This window comes from Salarias fasciatus, chromosome 5 (assembly GCF_902148845.1).
Source record: "Salarias fasciatus chromosome 5, fSalaFa1.1, whole genome shotgun sequence".
Taxonomy (NCBI): domain Eukaryota; kingdom Metazoa; phylum Chordata; class Actinopteri; order Blenniiformes; family Blenniidae; genus Salarias; species Salarias fasciatus.
The window spans coordinates 32260024-32281743 of NC_043749.1; the positions used below are offsets into that span (position 1 = coordinate 32260024).

A 21720-nucleotide genomic window follows, 5' to 3' on the forward strand; every position below is an offset into this window, starting at 1 on the left:
AAATCTCCTGAGAGTCCCGAAGCAGGGGGTTCTGATCAGTTTTCTCTACCCAAAGTTTACATTATTCCCTCATCGGAGGGTGGAGCACATCGCAGCTGAGCTGCACCCTGAACTGATGGAGTGGTCTTCATGTTCTTCCTTCACCTCCACCCACTGCTGCAGCTCCACCTGCTGAACTCTCAGATCAACCAGTGAAAGTAGAAACAAGGTGTTTGTGGGTGAGGAGTGTTCAAGAGGAGCCTGATTCACTGTTCCTCCGACTGACGGTCCCTCTGATGGTTCGTCCAACTGACGGTCCCTCCGACAGACGGTCTCTCTGGCTGACGGTCCCTCCGATGGTTCCTCCGACTGACGATTCCTCCGACAGACGGTCCCTCCGATGGTTCCTCCGACTGACGGTCCCTCCGATGGTTCGTCCGACTGACGATTCCTCCGACTGACGATTCCTCCGGCTGACGCTCCCTCCGATGGTTCCTCCGAGTGACAGTCCCTCCGATGGTTCCTCCAACTGACGGTCCCTCCGATGGTTCGTCCGAGTGACGGTCCCTCCGATGGTTCCTCCAACTGACGGTCCCTCCGATGGTTCGTCCGACTGACGATTCCTCCGACAGACGGTCCCTCCGATGGTTCCTCCGACTGACGGTCCCACCGATGGTTCGTCCGACAGACGGTCCCTCCGACTGACGGTCCCTCCGATGGTTCCTCCGACTGACGATTCCTCTGACTGACGGTTCCTCCGACAGACGGTCCCTCCGACAGACGGTCCCTCTGATGGTCCCTCCGACTGACGATTCCTCCGACTGACGGTTCCTCCGACAGACGGTCCCTCCGATGGTCCCTCCGACTGATGGTCCCTCTGATGATTCCCCTTCACACACTTCAGTTCTGCTTTTCTTTTCTTTCCATGCCAGTGTTACCGGCCCCAGACCTAGGGGTATCTGGGATCCGGTACAAACGGTCACGCAGGCAAGGGTGCACTGTGGACCGAAAGGATGGATGTTGCTCCAACAAGTACTGAGCCAAAACGGAAGCGATCCATCCTCTCAAGAGGTCCTCAATGACACATGCGCCACCTACTGACATGTTTGGGGGACTGCCTTAGATCAGTTCTGGTTTTGGTTTATAACAAAAATTAAATTGGGGGGGGGGGGGGGATTAGTTTCTATAAACTTAAATTCACTGTGGATTTCCTGCCCACTACACCAGTATGTGAGAACATGTAGTTCTGGAGCCTGGCCACTAGAGGTGCTGTTTATTTTTGTATAGAAAGTACAGGACTGGGTCCAGGACCAGGACCGAGACCAGAGTTTTAGAACCATCACCAGGACCTGAGTCTTCGTGGTCTACACCAGCCCCCACCACCACCACCAGGCTGTGGACTGGTCCCGGTCCCCGGATTCTTTCCTACCAAACCACAAAAATAGAAGTTTTTTTCTGAAAGTATCCATTTAAATTCCAGTTAGTTTTATTTTGAAAAAAGCTTCCTTTCTGTCAGCACTTCCTTCCTGAGATAAACTGGTTTCAGCTCAACCGCCGTTCAGGACGTTTTACTGGTAATAAAGATGGCCGCTTTAACCGGAGGATTACCGATCACTGATTGGTCGGTTTCATTCAGACTCCCACAGGCGTGAAGATGTTGAGGAAAAAACTTTATTTAAATTAAAACCAAAGCGATTACACACACACACGCGCGCGCACACACACACACACACAGGTGGAGGAGAAAGCCTCCGCCTTGCCAGCTCAACATTTACAGCAGTGAGAAACAAGGAGACAGCCGGAACCTTCTAGAACCTTCTCCTGCTGGAGACCGCTTTGATACATTTATCAGCATGTACTGATCTCACACACTCACTCTCTCACTCTCTCACTCTCTCACACACACACACACACACACACACACACACACACACACACACACACACACACACACACACACACACACACACACACACACACACACACACACACACACACACACACACACACACACACACACACACACACACACACACACACACACACACACACACCTCTACCCTTTGGAAACTTCAGCATTTCATTTTAAAAGTCGACGTTGGGACGATCACAGCGGCCCATGCAGAGGGAGGACCAGGTCAAAGGTCACTGGCTGGGGCGATGAGAGCGGGGCAGACCCGGGTCAGGTCAAAGGTCACTGGCTGGGGTGGTGAAAGCAGGCAGACCCTCCGGGAATCCTTCACAGCAGAGTTACTGATTGTCCAGTGTGGTGGGCGGAGCCTGTTGGGGTGGGGGCGTGGCTGCCGGTGCAGGGGTCACGCCGGGGTCACACAGGGGTCACGCCAGGGTTCTGGCAGTTTGAAAACAGGTTTTGGTGGCGAGTGAAGTAAGTAAACGCATCAGGAGGAAAAACAAAACAAAAGAACCGACACGCAATACTGACGACGGCCACTGGGCGTCCCGGCAAAAAATACCAGAGGTCAAGGTCTGACTGGAGCTGCTGAGAGTCTCACCGCTGCCGGGGCGCCTCGTCCGACAGCATCTCCTCTTCACAGCACCCCCCTCCCACCCCCCCCCAGCAGGTCCCAGGAGGCCCAGTCCAGTCCAGTCCAGTCCGCCCCCCTTACAGCATGGCAGCATCCCCCTCCAGCTCCCCGGTCAAGGACCCCCCCCCCCCCATCCTCCTCCTAGGTGCCCACGATGGCGGGGTCGTGGGCGGCAGCGGGCAGCGCGGCGTCCTGGCAGTGGTACAGGAAGCAGTTGCCCCAGCAGCTGTAGCAGATGAGGAAGAGCGCGGCGAGGAAGACCAAGGCACAGATGGTGCAGGGCTTCCTCTCCAGCAGGAAGCTGAGCAGGTAGAAGCCCATGAACATGGAGTGGTTGAACCACAGCGCCGGGTTCAGCGGCTTGGGGATCAGCAGCACCGGCAGCAGCCACTGCAGGCAGTACATCCTGCCGCCACCGGGGGGCGCTCGGCGCTGATGGACCGGGAGGATGCAGGGACAGGCGGAAGGAGACAGACGAGACGGCTTCAGGTCATCCCTGGAGGACAGAGGACAGACGAGTCAAGGACAGAGACAAAGACCAGGGTTCTGCCTCGCCCAGTAAACCAGCCCCGCCCACTCCCCTTCCACATCTGGACGGTGGAGCTGGGGGGGGGGGGGGGGTCTGGGGATGAGGCAAAAGAAAGAGAATGCGACTTGGCCATGAAACGGCCGAGCCAATCGGTGTTGCCGCTGTTTTTTTTTTTTTCAATTTATTTTGGCGAATTCCGGCAGCTAAACTGGAAGTGACACCATCGCTGCGCGTAGCGAAGATTATGAAGATAAACTTTCACCATCGTCTGAAAGCTGCAATAAGTAAAGTTAGAGCCGAAATACCAAGAATTACAACAAGAGCAGAGTCTGAGCCTGGAGACGTTGTAACAGGAAAACACGTTTCCGCGTGTTGAGAAGCTAGAGCTAAAGCTAACCCTGAGAGAAGGTAGAGCTAAGGAGCTAAAGCTAACCCTGAGAGAAGCTAGAGCTAAAGAGCTAAAGCTAACCCTGAGAGAAGCTAGAGCTAAAGCGCTAAAGCTAACCCTGAGAGAAGCTAGAGCTAAAGAGCTAAAGCTAACCCTGAGAGAAGCTGGAGCTAAGGAGCTAAAGCTAACCCTGAGAGAAGCTAGAGCTAAAGAGCTAAAGCTAACCCTGAGAGAAGCTAGAGCTAAAGAGCTAAAGCTAACCCTGAGAGAAGCTAGAGCTAAAGCTAACCCTGACAGAAGATAGAGCTAAAGCGCTAAAGCTAACCCTGAGAGAAGCTAACGCATTCTGATGACGTATTTGTTTGAAGTGCTGATTGGCTGAAGAGCTGCCAGTCAGAGGAGGAACCGACGCCCCCTGCTGGAGTTTCTATTGGCTCGTTCCCAGACCCCCCAGCTCCACAATCCAGATGTGGATGAGGAGTGGGCGGGGCTGGTTGACCAGGCTAGGTTCTGCCGTCTTCATGACCAGAAGTGTCTCAGTGACGTTCTGCTGTTCTGGATCCATGAAGAACCTTTAACCTTCAGAACGAGGTGAGAGCAGCTCAGGAAGCTTCAAACAAAACCAGATCTGATGAGGATTCATGAAGTTTTAACTTCAGTTCAGAGTTTGTTTTATCATCATTATTGTTCCAGATTTTAGGTTTTTCTCCTATTTTCCAAGAATGTTTTGTTGACATTTTAGAGATTTTTGCAGTTTTAGCTGTTTTACCTCTGTTGAAGCAGTTTTGCAGGTTTTTTTTCCCCCAAACATACTTATGCTCTACTTTCAGACATTCCAGACATTTCATGTTCTCTCGGCTGTTCCGTTACCTTCTTGTGGTTTTAGCCGTTTTTACTCATTTCCCTTGAGCCTTTATTTGGATCCCTGTTGAACCGGAAGTGGGCATCATTCTGAACGGTACTGCTGTGTAGCTATTGTAGCTAGAATAAAAATAAGTTTCATGTTTGTTCGTGTTTAGCGTGAAGCTTCGTGGAGCCGCTGCAGAGGGGCTGAAGGGCCACATGTGGCTCCAGAGCCGCAGGTTGAACACCACTGGTAGTTCCTGAGCGGCTCCTCGGCGGCCATCAGTTCTACTGTGTGAGTAAATAATGTCACGTGGCCCAAAGCGTTTCCGCTCCGCGCACGGCAGTAGTGCACATGGGTCATGTGACACATGACCTCTTGACCCCCAGAGTTCAAACATGAACCACACAAAGCACAAACATAAAACTAAAACTGTTATTATGGCGAGTGTCAACTCAGGTCAATATGGACCAGGACCAGTAGAACAGGGACCAGGACCAGCTCACGTTCATCCTGAGAGGACCCGGATGGTTATATAGTGAAATGTTAACCTCTAGGCTCAAACTCAGCAGCTCTGGGGCAGAACACCAGACCAGAACGTCTGTTTTCACATTTGCACACTTTCTACAGAAAATGACTGCAAACTCAGCATGAAGACTGTCCCTGGAACTGCTGCATTCTGGGAGTTTTGGGGCTGACGGCGTGGCTCCGAGGCCAGCCGGCAGCTCCGATGTCTCCGCTCCAGGCTGCTGTGTTCGCGGCTCTTCGCAGCTCTCTGGAGGTTTCTCAGCCTGCTCGGTTCGGCCACATCGGAGGCTCCTGCCGGCCACTTCCGGCCCACGGGGCTTTTGTTTGATGCCCCTGCTCTCCCGCCGTGCCAAGCGGAGTGTTTTATGGCGCTCCTGGACTTCATGGTGGCGGCGGCATGTGAGCAGATAAAAACTCATAAATAAAGCCAGACGGAGGTGGGCTGACTTGTCATTACCATTAAATACCTAACCAGACAGGTGAGTTAAAGGGAAAGGGTGTGTGTGTGTGTGTGTGTGTGTGTGTGTGTGTGTGTGTGTTCTCGTATTTCTATCCTTGTTGGGGCCAAATGTCCCCACATGGAAAGCAAAACGTGGAACGACGTGCCTTGTGGGGACCTTTTTCCAGTCCTAAGTAGGAGAAACAGTGTTTTCTTGACCATGTTGTTACTGAAAAAAGTAAAAGTGCAAAAACATTTCTTTAGGGTTAGGCTTTGTTGTGGTGTGGGTTAGGGTTAGGGTTAGGGTCAGGGTTAGGGGCTAGACATGAATGGGAGTCAATGGAAGGTCCCCACAAGGATAGAAATACGAGACTGTGTGTGTGTGTGTGTGTACACGGTTGGAAGCGGCTGCTTCGAGCAGCAAAACTGGCTGAGGCTGGCTGCTGGTGTCGGTGACAGCTGCTGAAACTCCCCGGGGGTCACGTGACCGCCAGACTGAAATCCTAGCAGGGTGATCGGCTGAACCTGTTCGCCGTCCCGGAGAAACACCTGCCTTTGTCCCAGACACCCAGCTCCGCCTGCAGGAGGCACACCTCCGTCCTCACCCCGCCGCCAGGCCGCAGTCTGCCGCGCTGCTCCGCCGCTTCTCGGTGTAACGCGTTAAAAAGAGCGGCCGACCGGACCTCACGCAGAAATCCGCCGATTTGTGGGTTGAGAGGTGACCGTGAACGCACCACGATTGAGATAACTATGCTGGGAATCAGTTTGGCAAAATAAAGACTTCGGCGCGCTAAAATACGAACAAAAACATTTAATTATTAAAAATGAAACGTTAGCAGTAACAATAGCCCAGGTACGTTGCTCACATATCGCGACGGGCGTAACGACACGTAGCGAGCAGCGCTGACGTTACTCGATTACTTCGAAGAACTGATTTATGACTTTATTATTATTATTTTAAAAATGAGTCAGACGAGAACCAGCGGGAGGAGAGAGGGCGAGCAGGCCGCTGAGAGAGGCAGCAGAGGCCGCCGCCGCCGCTGAGAGCAGAGGCCGCGGTGAGAGGTAGGAGAGGCCGCGGTGAGGAGCCCGCTCAGCGGGAAGAGCAGCGCGGACTCCCCGCGGACGCTCCCAGCCCGGACCCGCGGCTCCCGACCGGACGGTCCGCGACGCGTTCCGCTGTCTGTGCGGGACGGTAAAGCTGCGGGTTCCCAGAGGGCTGGAGATAGATACCGACCTGCCGTGCTCCGGTCACTTAGCCGCTCCATCTCCCTCACTGCGCACCATTCCGGGAGCTAACGCGCTAGCCGTTAGCATGAAGGACCCCTGCTGCTCAGTTCAAGCACAACGCGGCATTTTAGGTGTCCGTGGCGCGCCGGAACACATTATTGTTTGCTCGGTTGATTATTTGTTGTTGACTCAATTCGTGTGCTGTTGAAATAAAAACTGCTTGATTTTTAATCTTGTTCGGGTAATTTTGTCGCCAATACTAAATTAATGATACAGAAAATAATTTAATAAATAGTGCGACATTTTTAGAAAAGCGTTTTGTTGTGTGCATATTTTACTGCTGTTAAGAGTTTGCTGTTCTGTCATCTTTTCTCTGCTTTCATCCTCAAAGCTCAGACCAGAACAGCAGAAATGGTCAGAGTCTGATTCTGCAGAAAGTCTCCTCTGGGTCTGGTTCTTCTGAGTCTGGTTCTGCAGGTTTCTTCCTGTTAAATCCGTTTCTGTTCCACCGTTTCGTCTGCTGGCTCATGTCGTTGTTGGGGTTCAATTTATTTGAACTTCTAGGCATTTATGGGAAACTGAACCTGTAAAAAAAACAATTGTTTTTGATCGTTCAATCCCAGTCTTGGCATCTTTATCAGCAGAAAAACCATCAATAAATCGATCGGATGTCTTCTGAAGACAAAAAAACAACAATAAAACAAGTTTTTTTCAAACTTTATTTGTCACACTTAACTCATTACACTGATGATGAAAAATGTGGGGAATCCAGTTAAAGTAGAGATCAGTGGGCTGCATACAAAAATACCTTAAAAGAAGCTCATTTCAGAAAAGAACAACTGATAACAAAAAGAAAAAAAATGGAATTAATAAAACAAATCCGAGAAGGAAACTTGTCCTGTTTGCTTTTTTCACAATTTTCACTGCTGAAGTCTGCTGACTTCCACGAACTAATGCAAACATCGCATCAACGAAAAAACCTTCTGAAATCAATAATAATTCTCTGAAGAGAGAAACGACGTGTCTCCGGCGATCATGACGGAGCGGAGAGCAGCACTAGCTGTGTGTTTCTTATACTGGCGTGGCTGCGATGCTGAAAGCTGCATGCTGATTGGTTCATTCGAACTGGAGCGTTTGGAACACGTGTTCTCAGAAGCAGAGACTTCAAACCCTCGGTTCCCGGTTTCTACTGAGTCCTGAACTGTCGGGAACCGGCAGAGCGTCGTGGAGCCGGCGGAGCGTCGGTCAGAAGTGGAGCTCAGCTGGACTCATCAGCAGGAGGCTTCGTTTCGGGCCGGACCGTCGGCTCCAGCGCCGGCTGGAGGACGGGCCTCGAGGCGGCGCTGCGAACGGCGTGGATCGGCGTGACGGCGGCTCTCCGGGTGTTCGGAGCTCTTCAGCGTTGTGTCGAAGTGACAGCAGCCGGAAAGAAAAAAGCATACAAGGCTAACGGCGCACAGACGCAGCAAATCCCGCGTGGGAGAGCGCACAGAAAACATCCTCAGCGGCTACAACCATTCCTAGAAGCGACACAGAGAGTTCAGTCTCTGGATGTGGAACATTTAACAGGAAGTAGCGTTTCGATGACAGGAGTCAGTATTTCCACAGAGGAATCGATAAAGTGCCGAAATCTTCCCTCCCACCTGCTACAGGCCAAACCTCCTGTCCGGGGGGAGGAGGAGGAGGAGGAGGAGGAGGAGGAGGAGGAGGAGGGAAGCTGATGTGGGACCAGGCTCCAGCCTCCGCTGGTAAAACATGACGATAATGCTGAAGTGCAGAAAAGCTGTGATTCCGGGAAATTCCAGCAGGGGGCGGAATCAAACATTAAAGTAAAGACCAGTCTGTGGCGTTCACTTCTCTTCTCTCTCTGGCTTCTTTCTGTCATTTTGCTTCATATCAGTGTTAATTTGAGATGAAAAATAATCAGAAGTTAAGCGTACTGTCCCCGTGGAGATCAGGCCTGCTGGGTTCCTCATTTCCACCGACTGAGGTCAGGATGTGGCTCGGCCTCCACCCAAGCTGAAAACTCTCCTTTACATTCACACCTTAAGGCAGCAGCGATGCGTTCAGGCGTCATCCGACATTTTCTGAAATCATCTCATGAAGCCAGAGGAACACGAACCAGAGCCGCGGACCCCGAACCGGCAGGTTTGGACCCTGCTGGAGAACCTCTGTGGGACGGATCAGGATCCACTCAGGTTCCACTTCAGGGTCGGACTTCTGATGCAACATGAAGCTCCTCCTCCTCCTGAGAAGCTCCTCCTCCTAAAGCCAAGCTCCTCCTCCAATGAAGCTCCCCCCAGTGAAGATCCTCCTCCTACAGTGAAGCCCCTCCCCTGGTGAAGCTCCTCCCCCGGTGAAGCTCCTCCTCCAGTGAAGCCCCTCCCCTGGTGAAGCTCCCCCCGAGTGAAGCTCCTCCTCCTCCAGTGAAGCCCCTCCCCTGGTGAAGCTCCTCCCCCGGTGAAGCTCCCCCCGAGTGAAGCTCCTCCTCCTCCAGTGAAGCCCCTCCCCTGGTGAAGCTCCTCCTCCTCCAGTGAAGCCCCTCCCCTGGTGAAGCTCCTCCCCCGGTGAAGCTCCCCCCAAGTGAAGCTCCTCCTCCTCCAGTGAAGCCCCTCCCCTGGTGAAGCTCCTCCCCCGGTGAAGCTCCCCCCGAGTGAAGCTCCTCCTCCTCCAGTGAAGCCCCTCCCCTGGTGAAGCTCCACCCCCGGTGAAGCCCCTCCCCTGGTGAAGCTCCACCCCCGGTGAAGCCCCTCCCCTGGTGAAGCTCCACCCCCGGTGAAGCTCCTCCTCCAGTGAAGCCCCTCCTCCTCTCAGCTCTTCATCACTTTCAGTCCCACTGGTTTCTTTCTTCCTTCCTTCTTCCCGTCTCTCCACCTCCAGCAGGACAGACCTCCACCCTTCCCTGCGGTTCTCCAGGTTGAACCACCACCCGTCTGTAAACAGCCTGGTCCTCCTCCTCCTCTTCCTCCTCCTGCTCCTCCTCTTCCTCCATCAGAGATGTGTGTCCTGCTCCTCTTCATCTTCCTCCGTCGCCGCCTGATTGACGAACACCTGGAGAGGACAGAGGTGAGAGGTGAGAGACGAGCCTCCGTCAGGCGCCCGTCCAGACAGCGTCTCGTCCAATCACCTGCCAGCGGCTGCCGTCGTTCCCGCCCCCTTCCCCGCCCCCCGCCAGCCCGTTGGCGCTCGGCTTCTTCTCGCTCGTCTCCGGCTGGCCGCCGTCATTGGTCACGTCCAGCATGGGGTTGTCATGGCAACCGTTCTCCACAAAGTGGAGCTCCTCCGCCCGAAACTGATGGAGAGACCAGGATGAAAAGTTACTGCTCTGTTATCTGGAAACATGCAAACTCCACACAGCCAGGCTCCACTGGGGTTCGAGCCCAGGACGTCCTCGCTGTGAGGCGGTGGGACGAGCCACTGCCGTGTGGAGCGAGCCCCCCCCCGCCCCTCACCGTGGTCTTGGCGGCGGGGAGCCGGCGCTGCCAGCAGATGTAGACGAAGCCGGACGTGATGATGACCATGCAGACGGAGCCGATGATCACCAGCACCACGAACAGCTTGCCGTAGTCGCTGCGCGTCTGGCTGGGCCGGGCCGGGCAGCTGCCGGCGGCGTCGAAGTTCTGGATGCCCAGCTGGAAGAAAACCATCACACTCTGAACGACGCTGGAAACACAGGAAGGAGCCGCTGCCACAACAAGCGGGGAATGAATCAGTCCTTCCTTTTGATTTTTGATTTTTTGGTCATTTTCCAGGACTTTAAAAAAAAAAAAAATTCTATGCTTTTATTTCGGAAGCTTGTCTGGCTTTGACTGCAGAGTCTGAGTCAGCAGGATGAAGCGAGGCTGCAGCAGAACGTCGGTCCTCAGCTCCGAAACCAACCAGTCAGCAGGTCGGCCAGTGGCTGGAGGACGCCGAGGGACAGGAGAGAGTAATCTGTGACTACCTACACCCAACTACACCTACCCCCACATAACTACACCTAACTACACCTACCCCCACATAACTACACCTACCCCCACATAACTACACCTAACTACACCTACCCCCACATAACTACACCTACCCCCACATAACTACACCTAACTACACCTACCCCCACATAACTACACCTACCCCCACATAACTACACCTAACTACACCTACCCCCACATAACTACACCTAACTACACCTAACTACACCTACCCCCACATAACTACACCTAACTACACCTAACTACACCTACCCCCACATAACTACACCTAACTACACCTACCCCCACATAACTACACCTAACTACACCTACCCCCACATAACTACCTAAGCAAACCTACCCAAACCTACACATATCGACACAGACCAACCCAAACCTACCCACGCCTACCCACACCAACCTACCTAACCAAACCAACCCACACCCACCTACATCTACCTCCCCACACCTCCCCACGCCTGCCCATAACTACCCACACCTGCCCACACCTACCAACCCAAACCGACCAAAACCTACCCACACCAACTCATCCGCCAACCCTGCAAGATCAACTCTCTCCTGATGCTCCTGATGTGGTTTCACTCAGAGGTGTTCCAGAGGTTCTCCAACTCACCCCGACTCCAGAACCGTGTTACCAGGTTCTGACAGTCAGACCTATTTTAAATCAGGAAACAGTTTGACATCTCTGAGCGGAAACAGGCGTCCTCATAGAACAACCAAAGACGAGTGTTATCAGTCCACAGCGACGCCGAGGCAGCGTTCACACCACAACGTCTCATTTTGGCATTTTCATTTCAGAAAAGTTTCCTGTTCCCATTTTGATGTTCTAAGAACAGCATCTGTTTCCATGGCAACTGCAGAAACATAATGCAGTTTTCATGTTGGGCCAGTAGGGGGTGCTGTTGTTTTTGTAATGAAACCTCAAACGCTGCAGAGAAGAGTATGTGTGTGTATTGTTACAGGAGAATTTGGACGGGGACCAGGACCGGGACCAGAACCGGGACCAGGAGAAGGGGACTGGGGTTCTTGACTCTCCTGGTCATTTGTTTCCGTTTCCACAGAGACAGGGCGTTTTCAGAGTTCCACTTTGGGAGCCGTTGTGGTGTAATCGGACACCCGACCAGAAGCCTGGCGTTTTGCCGGGAAACGGTTGCCGTGGGAACGGGCCCCTGAAGAAACGAGGTTTTACCATATCCAGAGAATTCCTGATTTCTCCCAGCATGTCCAGAACGTCCTTGGTGGCGATCACTCCTGGAAGACACAGGAGACGAGGACAACGTTACGAGGCTCAGTCCATCGCCGACATTCACAGTAGAGACCAGCCCAATCCGGACCAGTCCTTCCAGACCCGGATACCGAAACCGCTGGGATCAGAGACAAAGACGGGTCGCGTCAGAACCCAGAGAGAGCTAAACCGGGTTCAAACCAGCAACCGCGACCTGTCCTGATCAGGCTGCACCATATCCGCGGGAACGTTTTCTCAACAGGGGGTGCTGAGAGGAACAAGGGCTCGGCGCCTTTCATCTAACGGGGGGGGGGGGGCCTTCCAGGAGACCTGAACCTGACCTGGACTTTCTCAAAGGAGTTCAGGAGCTGGACTTTCTTCCAGGACACAGGTTGGACCACTAAAGGAGTCTCTGCTTTTGGTGACCTCTTGGACAGTGCGGCCCTCGTGACCTTTAACCCGGCTGTGGAGAGACGTGACCTCTGTGCTGCTTCCAGAAAGACACATCTCACAGTTGGACTTCTGCTGATCAATCAGAGCGTCGGGGAGGCGATCAGCTGATCGATCAGAGCATCGGGGAGGCGATCAGCGGATCGATCAGAGCGTCGGGGAGGCGATCAGCGGATCGATCAGAGCGTCGGGGAGGCGATCAGCGGATCGATCAGAGCGTCGGGGAGGCGATCAGCGGATCGATCAGAGCGTCGGGGAGGCGATCAGCTGATCGATCAGAGCGTCGAGGAGGCGATCAGCGGATCGATCAGAGCGTCGGGGAGGCGATCAGCTGATCGATCAGAGCGTCGAGGAGGCGATCAGCTGATCGATCAGAGCGTCGAGGAGGCGATCAGCTGATCGATCAGAGCGTCGGGGAGGCGATCAGCTGATCGATCAGAGCGTCGAGGAGGCGATCAGCGGATCGATCAGAGCGTCGGGGAGGCGATCAGCTGATCGATCAGAGCGTCGGGGAGGCGATCAGCTGATCGATCAGAGCGTCGGGGAGGCGATCAGCTGATCGATCAGAGCGTCGGGGAGGCGATCAGCTGATCGATCTGAGCGTCGGGGAGGCGATCAGCTGATCGATCAGGAGCCGGGAGGCTCCAGGACTCTGGAGGGAAACTCGTTCCGATTCGTCAATCTGCTGTCAAAACGCCACCTGGGCCAATCACGAGCAGGCTGTGATGGTCGTGTGCGTGCACGTGGGCGTGCGCACCGTTCTCGGACGCCACGTTCATCAGCAGCTGGCGGTGCTGGTGGGTCGGCTTGCTGAGGTTAATCATCCAGGATCCCTCCGGGCTGTTCATCCTGCGAGCAAACACCCGCTCCAGGACCCGCAACAGGCGGACGCCCTGGTCCACCCGGAACTCCTCCTGCCACACACACACACACACACACACACACACACACACACACACACACAGACAAACACACACACACACACACACACAAACACTGTAAGCTAACATTGAATGAATGAATGAGATCAATCGATGTGATCCAGTGGAACCTGAACAGCCTGAACAGGTCCAGAGGTACCACATGTCAAACATAAGGCCCGTGGGCCAAAACCGGGCCGCAGCAGGCTCCGGGCCGGCCCAACAGGCCACTGACCAACGGTCCAAGTTCCAGCGTCTGGCGTTCTCGCTGGAAGTCGTCGTCGTCGGGTTTCAAGTGAGAACTCAAACGTTGGTTGCGTTGCGGCGTCCGTTGACATGGCAACAGGGACACTGCGAAAGGTAGAGACGGTTCTCCAGGTTTCTGACTCTGTCAGGAACAGCTGTTGCATTATGGGTGTTCTCTCCACCCTCCCCCTGACGGTGCGGCTCTGAGGCTAATGCTAGCTAGCTAGATTTCCTGACGTATCAATTTGCTGCCATGTTTGGATGTTGTTGGATGTTGTTGGGCGGAGCGCAGCCCGCTGCACCGGATGCTGGGTGGAGGCCTGATCCGGATCAGATCCAGACCCGGTCCAGACCCAGTCCAGATACTTACGCAGTTGAAGTTTTGCGTCAGGTTCAAGATGACGTATCCTTGACCGGCGAGCTGGCTCCAGTCCAGACACACCAGCTGGAAGAGACACACACACACACACACACACACACACACACACACACACACACACACACACACACACACACACACACACTAAATGAGGTGATTAAAATCTGGAGAGGAGCCGGCGTTTGACCCCATTATGACCCCGGTGGTGTCAGGTTACAGGAAGTCCTCGCTGTCATGTGACTGCTGTCTTCTCCTGCACTTCCTGTTTCCATGAATTCCCTGAAAATTCCCTGGTTTTGTCCTGATCCAGACCGCTGCGAGTCCCCGGACCGGGGGTTGAGAACCGGAGCGTACCTGCTGCTGGGACAGCAGAGGTGTCTCCACCCGGTCCCAGGCGGAGTCGCTCAGGTCGGCGGTGGGGAACGGACCCGTGGTGAGCGGTCCAATTCCCGGCTCCGCCCGCTCCGGGCCGGATCCTGGTTGGACGGCAGGAGTCAGGTGTTAGCGAGGGCTCTGAGGGGGTGGGGCTTCGGCGGCCCTGAGGATGCTGACCTTTGAACTGGTCTCCGTCCGCGCTGGGCTGCAGCGGCTCCCTGCTGGGAGCCACGCCCACCTCCGGCACCGTGGGATTCTGGGTAAAGGCAGCCATGTGAATCAGGCCTGCCTCCTCCTCCTCCTCCTCCTCCTCCTCCTCCTCCTCCTCCTCCTTCCGGCCTGCAGACAGAAGCCAGCGGCGGTTGGTCGTCCTGCTTAGGGAGAACATGCAGAACACACGGGGCTGCTCCGCCTCCATCCGGCTGTTCCTACCTCTGCCGTAGCTTCCAAGCAGCCCGAAGTCCGTGCCGGTGTCGGTCTCTGGGGCGGCGGTTCCTGCGGTTCCTGCGGTTCCTCTGGTTCCGGCAGTTCCGGCGGTTCCGGCGGTGTCAGCAGCAGCAGCAGCAGGCGGAGGAGTGGAGGACGGGGCGGCGGCTGGAGGTGCGGAGGCGGCCGGGTGGAGGCCGCCACCGCCGCTGGACTGAGCCTCGTCCTGCTCGGCCCCCCACGGCTCCCCGGCCGCCGGGCCGGCCTGGAACAGAAGAACCGGCCCGGTTCAGCGTTCTGAAAGCCACGCCCGTCCACATGGCGCACGCTGCAGCAGGAGTTTCAACAAGTTGCACTTCCAGCGTCTCCGGGGAGCGTCGTCATGTTTTCACTGGAAATGGTTGCCGTGGGAACGGGGCCCCCAGGGGCCACTTTACCGATCTGGATCAGCTCTGCAGCAGCCGGAGCTTCCAGCGTAGACGTACGGCCGTAGATCTGCTGCTAGCATAGCGCCGTGGAATGAACAACTGTTTTTCCACCGGATGCTTTTCACTCAGCAGCGATCCGACATTTTCCCCACCAACAGGCCGGCGTTCGGACGGACGACGACCAAACCAGGAAGCCACAGAACCAGATGCCGGCCCTCCAAAATAAAAGTCCCCCTTGCACTCCAGAAACAAACTCGTTCATTACAACGGGCTCATTCCAGCGGAAGATCTATGGCCATAGATCTACGCTTGAAGCTCCTGCTGCGTGACAGAATGTTCCGCTGCAGATCTGATCTGGATCCGGATCCGATCTGGATCCAGAACGCAGCCAGGCCAAGACTTCGTCCCACTGGAGCGGGAAAAGCATGAAAACAGCAGCAGGTTTTGTTTTTCCCGCCGCATGTTCGTTGAGACAGAACAGAACAAGGAAGCAGCGGAACTAAAAGACGGGCTGGACCCTGCTTTAGAGACGGACGGGGACGGGACGGGACGGGACGGGACGGGACGGGACGGGACGGGACGGGACCTGTGTCTCCTGAGCTGAGCTCAGACAGGCAAGGCGTCTCTAATCGCCTCCACAAGCTGAAGCTCATTAAAGCCTCCAGCTCGGTGTCAAAGGTCGTGGTTGGGACTACATCCGATTTACTGCCATCCAATTAAAGCCCCCCCGAGCCGAGGGTCCATCCAGCTGCAGGGCTGACGGAGACGCTCCGTCCCCGGAGGACACTTCAGAGGAGCTCCTCATGGAGACGTCTCAGCACCAGGGAGTCTCAGAGTTTGCATGTTCTCCCTTCTGTTATCCTCCCACACTCCAGAAACACACTGACCACAGTGTTTCCATGAATCTTTCAGGAGAGGCAGCCCCACAGCATGATGCTGCCTCCGCCGTACCTCTTCCTCCTCCTCCTCCTGCTCCTCACCTCCAGGACGGGGGCTCCTCGCTGCTCCTGCGGTCCAGAACGTGGCTCAGGGGCCGGGAGGGAGACGTCAGGCTGCCGGGAGCTGGACGGCTGGAGGGACAGACTGTAGCCTGAGAGACACAGAGACACAGAGACTCACTGAGACTCACTGAGACACTACTACTGCTGCACCTTCTCTCTGAGCGGCTGAACAATTCCTCTGAGCAGAGGCGAAAGAAAAACCAAGCAGCTGGGCGGACGATGGTTGATACAACACCAGCAACTCAACCAGCAACTCAACCAGCAACTCAACCAGCAACTCAACCAGCAACTCAACCAGGAACTCAACCAGGAACTCAACCAGCAACTCAACCAGGAACTCAACCAGCAACTCAACCAGCAACTCAACCAGCAACTCAACCAGCAACTCAACCAGCAACTCAACCAGCAACTCAACCAGGAACTCAACCAGCAACTCAACCAGCAACTCAACCAGCAACTCAACCAGCAACTCAACCAGCAACTCAACCAGGAACTCAACCCGGAACTCAACCAGCAATTCAACCAGGAACTCAACCAGAAACTCAACCAGCAACTCAACCAGGAACTCAACCAGGAACTCAACCAGGAACTCAAAAGCAACTCAACCAGCAGAGACATTTAGTTACAATGATGCTGCTCATTAGCGAACTCTGGGGTGTGCCACATGCTAAATGCTACATGTTAAATGCTAAACGGGATTCCAGTGTGACTGGGTTCATCAGCAGCTCGTCCCTCCGTCTGCAGCCTCCACACTGCGCTGGTGGAGGTGACGGAGCGCTAACTACAGCTGCCATGGCAGTGTGTGTGTGTGTGTGTGTGTGTCTTCATGGTATCAGTACCAGCTGAAGTCTGGAACTCGTCTCTTAAAAAGTGGTGTTAGTCGTTTCACTTCCTCTGAACTCTAATGCTAATGCTAATGCTAATGCTAATGTCACACAAGGCTCAAGCTACTGCTGATAAAAGGTGATGAACCAACCAATCAGAGCATCCAGGTCCGGAGGGGTGTGGTTGACCTTCAGGACGTCCGGCCGTCCGTCCCCCCCCCTCGTCTCCTCCCTGTCCCACTCGTCCTCCCCCCCTCTCCGCTCTCGGTCCTCCCCTCCGTCCTCTCCTCTGTCTCTGTCCTCCGTGTCCGTCCCGCAGAAGCTGGAGCCCTCCTGGGAGGCGTCGCCTCCGCCCGGCCCGCCCACTGGCTCCGCCCCCGTCTCTGGGTGGGTGGAGTCCTCCGGTCCCCGGGGAACCGCGAGGTGGACCATCCGCTGGAGAAGGGAGACGGACGCGTCAGGAGACAAAGTGGACGTCGTCCCCGGAGGGCCCCGGGATGACGGTCCTCACCTCCATCTCGTCCTCCACGCCGCGGTTCTCGTCCACGGCGTCCCGGGTCCGGGCCGCCCCCCATCGGGACGGGGTCTCCTGGATCTCGGGCCAGCCCATGTCATGGACCAGGTGGGGCTGGGAGCGGACTAGGTCCCGGGCCGAGTGCCGTCTGGCCCGGACCAGGTCCCGGAGGAGGCGGGGCCGGACTGGGTCCGGGTCCTGGTCCCAGAGGACACGAGCCTCTAGAGGACCGGCGGGGGGGACGACCCGCTGGGAGGGACGGACCCTGAAGGCATCACAGCAGACCAGCAGACCTGCAGAGACACAGAAGACAGACCATCACACCTGGACCGGGTCCAGCAGACCAGCCCCCCCCCCCCTCCACCCATCAGACTGTAACCCGACACCACCTCCCAGTCCCCCCTCCTCCACCCATCAGCATCCATCAGGCAGTCAAACAGACACATGGTGGAGAAGTGAGGCTCTGGTAACCCGACACCACCTTCATGTGTTCATCATCATGATCCCTGCTGCATCCGACGGAGCTCCACTGTCTGGGACCACAGGCGGTGCTCCGCTCTGACCTCTGACCTCCACCCCCCAGGTGGTGCTCCGCTCTGACCTCTGACCTCCACCCCCCACTGAGCAGATGATAACTCAACTCAACTTCATTTCTATAGCGCTTTAAAACAACTACAGCTGACACAAAGTGCTGCACAAAGTCAGAAACTATATAAGTGCAAAAGTAAAATACAGTAAAAACAATGAAAAAACAAACAACAACCAAAAAGAGACATCTGAACAAACATTAAAAAATAAACCAAGGGCAGAGTTAAAAGCCAGTGCATAAAATGTGTTTTAAGATCATCTTAAGATCCACAGCTGGGGGGCCACAGCAGAAAACGCTCCGTCCCCTCTGAGCCTCCGTCTGGACCTGGGCACCTCCAGCAGCAGCTGATCAGATCAGCTGATCAGCTGAGGTGGAGCAGCTCAGAGAGGGAAGGCGGGGCGAGACCGTTAGGGATCTAAAAACAAATAAAAGAACCTTAAAATGGACACTAAAGGTCAGAGGTCACCAGTGGAGGAGGCCAGGATGGGACTGATGTGTCCCTCTTACGTCCTCCAGTCAGCTGCAGCATGTTGGACCAACTGGAGACGAGCGAGGGACGACCGGCTGACTCCAACATGGAGTGCATTCCAGTAAAGGCCTTTGTGTGCTTCTGCGTCGCAGCGACGCAGCCTCTAGGGCTAGGGCTTGACGCGAACCTCCCAAAAATCCTAACCAGGCGTGGTGACGAGAACAGCGAGGGCTGTGATTGGTCCGTTTTCACGTTGTTTATAGAATGAAGTAGAACTCACCCCGAATGCTTTTCTGATCCGAACAGTGCTTCGGGAGAAATTTAGATCCAAAATCGAGCGGCGGACATCGCTATACGGCCAGCAGACGGGGCATGGGTAATGACGCCGCTCCTAAAACGGCTTTAATTGTCCAAAAACTCATTAGTTTCACCAACATGTCTTCCTGGTCCGCTCAGCCTCTCCTCCACCGCAGCCTGGTGTCGCCAGATATGTCATATATGCAGATATATGTTTGGTAAGTGCAGCGTGTATATGTCTATAGATCTATGTCTATAGATCTATGTCTAGGTAAAGCCGGAGCTACAGAAGCAGGATTGTTGTGACTGCCAATTGCGAAACAAAGACACCGCCACGCCCCCTAGCGGCTTGGCGGTGAAATTGCAGAGGAGGGCGTTCCCTTGACGCAGAAGCAGGAAGTGGCGGCGTAGAACGACGTCGCCGTGACGGGGAACCGTAAATCAGGCTTAATCCAGAACAGATGTAAAGCTGTGTTGAGGCCGAATGCGTTTTTGTGTCAAAAAAACGCCAGAAGTTGAACGCGGGTCAACTCCACCCTCACTCTCCTCCACCCTCACACACACACACACACACACACACAGAAAACGATGCACACTGCTCTCGGTCGGATGAGTTGGCAGAAAACCTTGAACACTGAAGCAGAATCTTTGAGAGGACACACACACACACGCAGTCTTGTATTTCTATCCTTGTGGGGACCTTCCATTGACTCCCATTCATGTCTAGCCCCTAACCCTGACCCTTACCCTAACCCTAACCCACACCACAACAAAGCCTAACCCTAAAGAAATGTTTTTGCACTTTTACTTTTTTCAGTAACAACAACATGGTCAAGAAAACACTGTTTCTCCTACTTAGGACCGGAAAAAGGTCCCCACAAGGCACGTCGTTCCACGTTTTGCTATCCTTGTGGGGACATTTGGCCCCGACAAGGATAGAAATACAAGAACACACACACACACACACACACACTCTTCTGCTTTCTAAGGCCCCATCCACAAAAAGACGAATCCAGGCCAAAACTAAAAGCGTTTGATCCATTCACCCTGTCATCCTCTGTGGATCTGAAACTGAACAGTTTTGAAACCAGATCCCAGGGTGAGCAGATCCGAGAACTGTTGGATCCACGGCTCCGTAATTCCTCCTGTTTTGGAGCGTTTCCTGATTCGCTGCGTCGTCGCGCTACGTCGTAACAAATGCGCAGAACACTGTAAACAACAATAACAAAGGCGCTGTGCAGAAAGCAGACGTCCTGCTGAAGACTGCCAGCCTGCTATTTCACCCCTTCAGTACCGCCGGATACAACAGATCAACATGAAGAACGCCACGCTTCATGTAATTCTTTTTAGTTCTGGGCAACGATTAAATTTCTTAATCGCGATTAATCGCATAATTTTTCTGCAATTAATCGTGATTAATCGCATTATGCGCAAAATACAATAATGAATTCATAAGTACTCTGTAATGATCATCCTGCCCCCAGTCGGGGACAGGGACTCTGTTTTGTTGTAAGAAGCATAATTTTATAATTCATCAAATATGATTCTTAATAACTTAAAATACCAGGTCTTTACCAAGATTGCCACCCCACCACCCCAACACACACACACACACACACACACACACACACACACACACACACACAAAACAGCAAGAGCAGAGCAGATGAAAGTTTTTTATGAGCGCACGCTTTCTCAAACTTCTGACCCTCAGACAGAGAAGACAGAATACATTCAGATAGATAGATAGATAGATCTTATTTGTCACTATAAAAACTTCAGTCAAGCCAAATTGTGCCTCATTAAGCCAGATTGTGTGTTGAAGGGATATTGACTTTATTTTGGGTGTTTTCCGCCCCTGAAGACCGCCCAGCGGCCGAAACGGTGCGCCAGCAAAAGACGTGATTTAAGCTTTACTTTCATTTTTGTCATATTTGCGCTCCTTCTATCAGTTTGTGCCTCACACCAGCCTTTTCCTCGTGCTGAGTTCATGATGGCAAATAATGAGGAATGAGGCAGCTGTGTGTGCTTTTTTGATGCTCAGCTGGAGCGCAATGTGTGTGTGGGGAGGGGGGCGTTGACTCCTGATGAAAATATTTGTGTTAAAGGTGCATTAAGGAGTTTTCACGTTTTATGCGAAACAGCGGCCCCTGCAGGCCTTGGGCGTAACTGCAGCTTAGTGAAACACTCGTGCCTGTGGCTCGCGTGCACGGAAGAGGGGAACTCCTTCCTCGCTCGCTCAAGTAAAATGTAAGTTTCTTCTGCCTGGTGGGTCTGTGCTGGAGCTGAGGCAGTGCTAGAAGCCGGTCCTTTCTTACTTCCTGTAAGCTCCATCCTCAGTACCTCTCGGTTGTTGCTGCTAAGCATCTGGCAGAGTAATGGCGGACAAAACGAAACTTAAACAAATCAGGCCAGCGGGAGGCGCATTACGTCACATCATCTCAAATTCTCCCCAAAAAATTCTGGTGCCGGACCGGCACTGTGACTTTCAAGGGACAGTTTAGCCTGTTAGAGGTACTTACAATGAATATGTCAGGGCACATTCTACACATCATTGAATATTTGTAACATAGTTATGGTGGAAAATAAGTATTTTTAAAGTTGAAAAACTCCTTATTGCACCTTCAAGGAAGCAGTAACGCGTTAACGTGCCCAGCCCTTAATTTTTTTTATTATAAATATACACGTACATGGCAGACATGATGCCAGGGCGTGCACTATAGCCATCAGTTTCTTTCAAACACTTTTAATTTCTCACTGACACCGATAGTTTTTACAGCCTTTTTGTTTTCAGTCTTTTAACATTTTTATATAAGAGAGTACAACATTTCTGAAGTGGGTAAATGACGGCTTCGGCCTGCTATGTTTGCATTTATGAATAATTAATTTTGATTTTAGGATTAGTAAATGATGATAAAAAAATCCGTCCTTCTTTTCCTGTTTTCTGAAGAAACAGATAAACACATTTTCCCAAAGTAAAGTCCTTGTCTACATTATTAATTCCAAAGTGACAGAAATCCTCCCAGAAGATCCTGGAGTCGTCAAGTCCAGAAGAGGTGTTGAGTTGTTTCAGGCTGATTTCCACAGAGAGAACAGAAACATCAACGTCCCTTTATATTCTGT

The 21720-nt window shown here is 53.6% G+C and overlaps 2 protein-coding genes across 2 annotated transcripts in view; both read right to left on the reverse strand.

The window, feature by feature from the left end:
• Positions 1-1632: 1632 nt before the first annotated feature.
• Positions 1633-6597, reverse strand: blcap (bladder cancer associated protein). The gene is made up of 2 exons (XM_030092643.1): positions 6491-6597; positions 1633-3021 (listed from the first exon to the last, which is right to left on the reverse strand). Exon 2 carries the CDS (start codon positions 2928-2930, stop codon positions 2667-2669), a length of 264 nt encoding a protein of 87 aa, XP_029948503.1. The 5' UTR covers positions 2931-3021; positions 6491-6597; the 3' UTR covers positions 1633-2666.
• Positions 6598-9459: 2862 nt separating this feature from the next.
• The window catches only part of podxl2 (podocalyxin-like 2), a 15913-nt gene continuing 3652 nt past the window's right edge, over positions 9460-21720 (reverse strand). The window contains exons 2-13 of the mRNA XM_030091676.1: positions 17240-17535; positions 16881-17163; positions 15884-15993; positions 14482-14740; positions 14203-14388; positions 14029-14150; positions 13666-13740; positions 12887-13043; positions 11644-11705; positions 9936-10115; positions 9611-9775; positions 9460-9534 (exon numbers count right to left, since the gene is read on the reverse strand). Of these exons, the coding sequence (XP_029947536.1) occupies positions 9475-9534; positions 9611-9775; positions 9936-10115; positions 11644-11705; positions 12887-13043; positions 13666-13740; positions 14029-14150; positions 14203-14388; positions 14482-14740; positions 15884-15993; positions 16881-17163; positions 17240-17535 (1955 nt within the window). The 3' untranslated portion in view covers positions 9460-9474. The remainder of the gene's footprint in view (positions 9535-9610; positions 9776-9935; positions 10116-11643; positions 11706-12886; positions 13044-13665; positions 13741-14028; positions 14151-14202; positions 14389-14481; positions 14741-15883; positions 15994-16880; positions 17164-17239; positions 17536-21720) is intronic.

Coding starts and splice junctions, on each gene's coding strand:
- blcap (XM_030092643.1), bottom strand. CDS start 2,930: ATGTACTGCCTGCAGTGGCTGCTGCCGGTGCTGCTGATCCCCAAGCCG.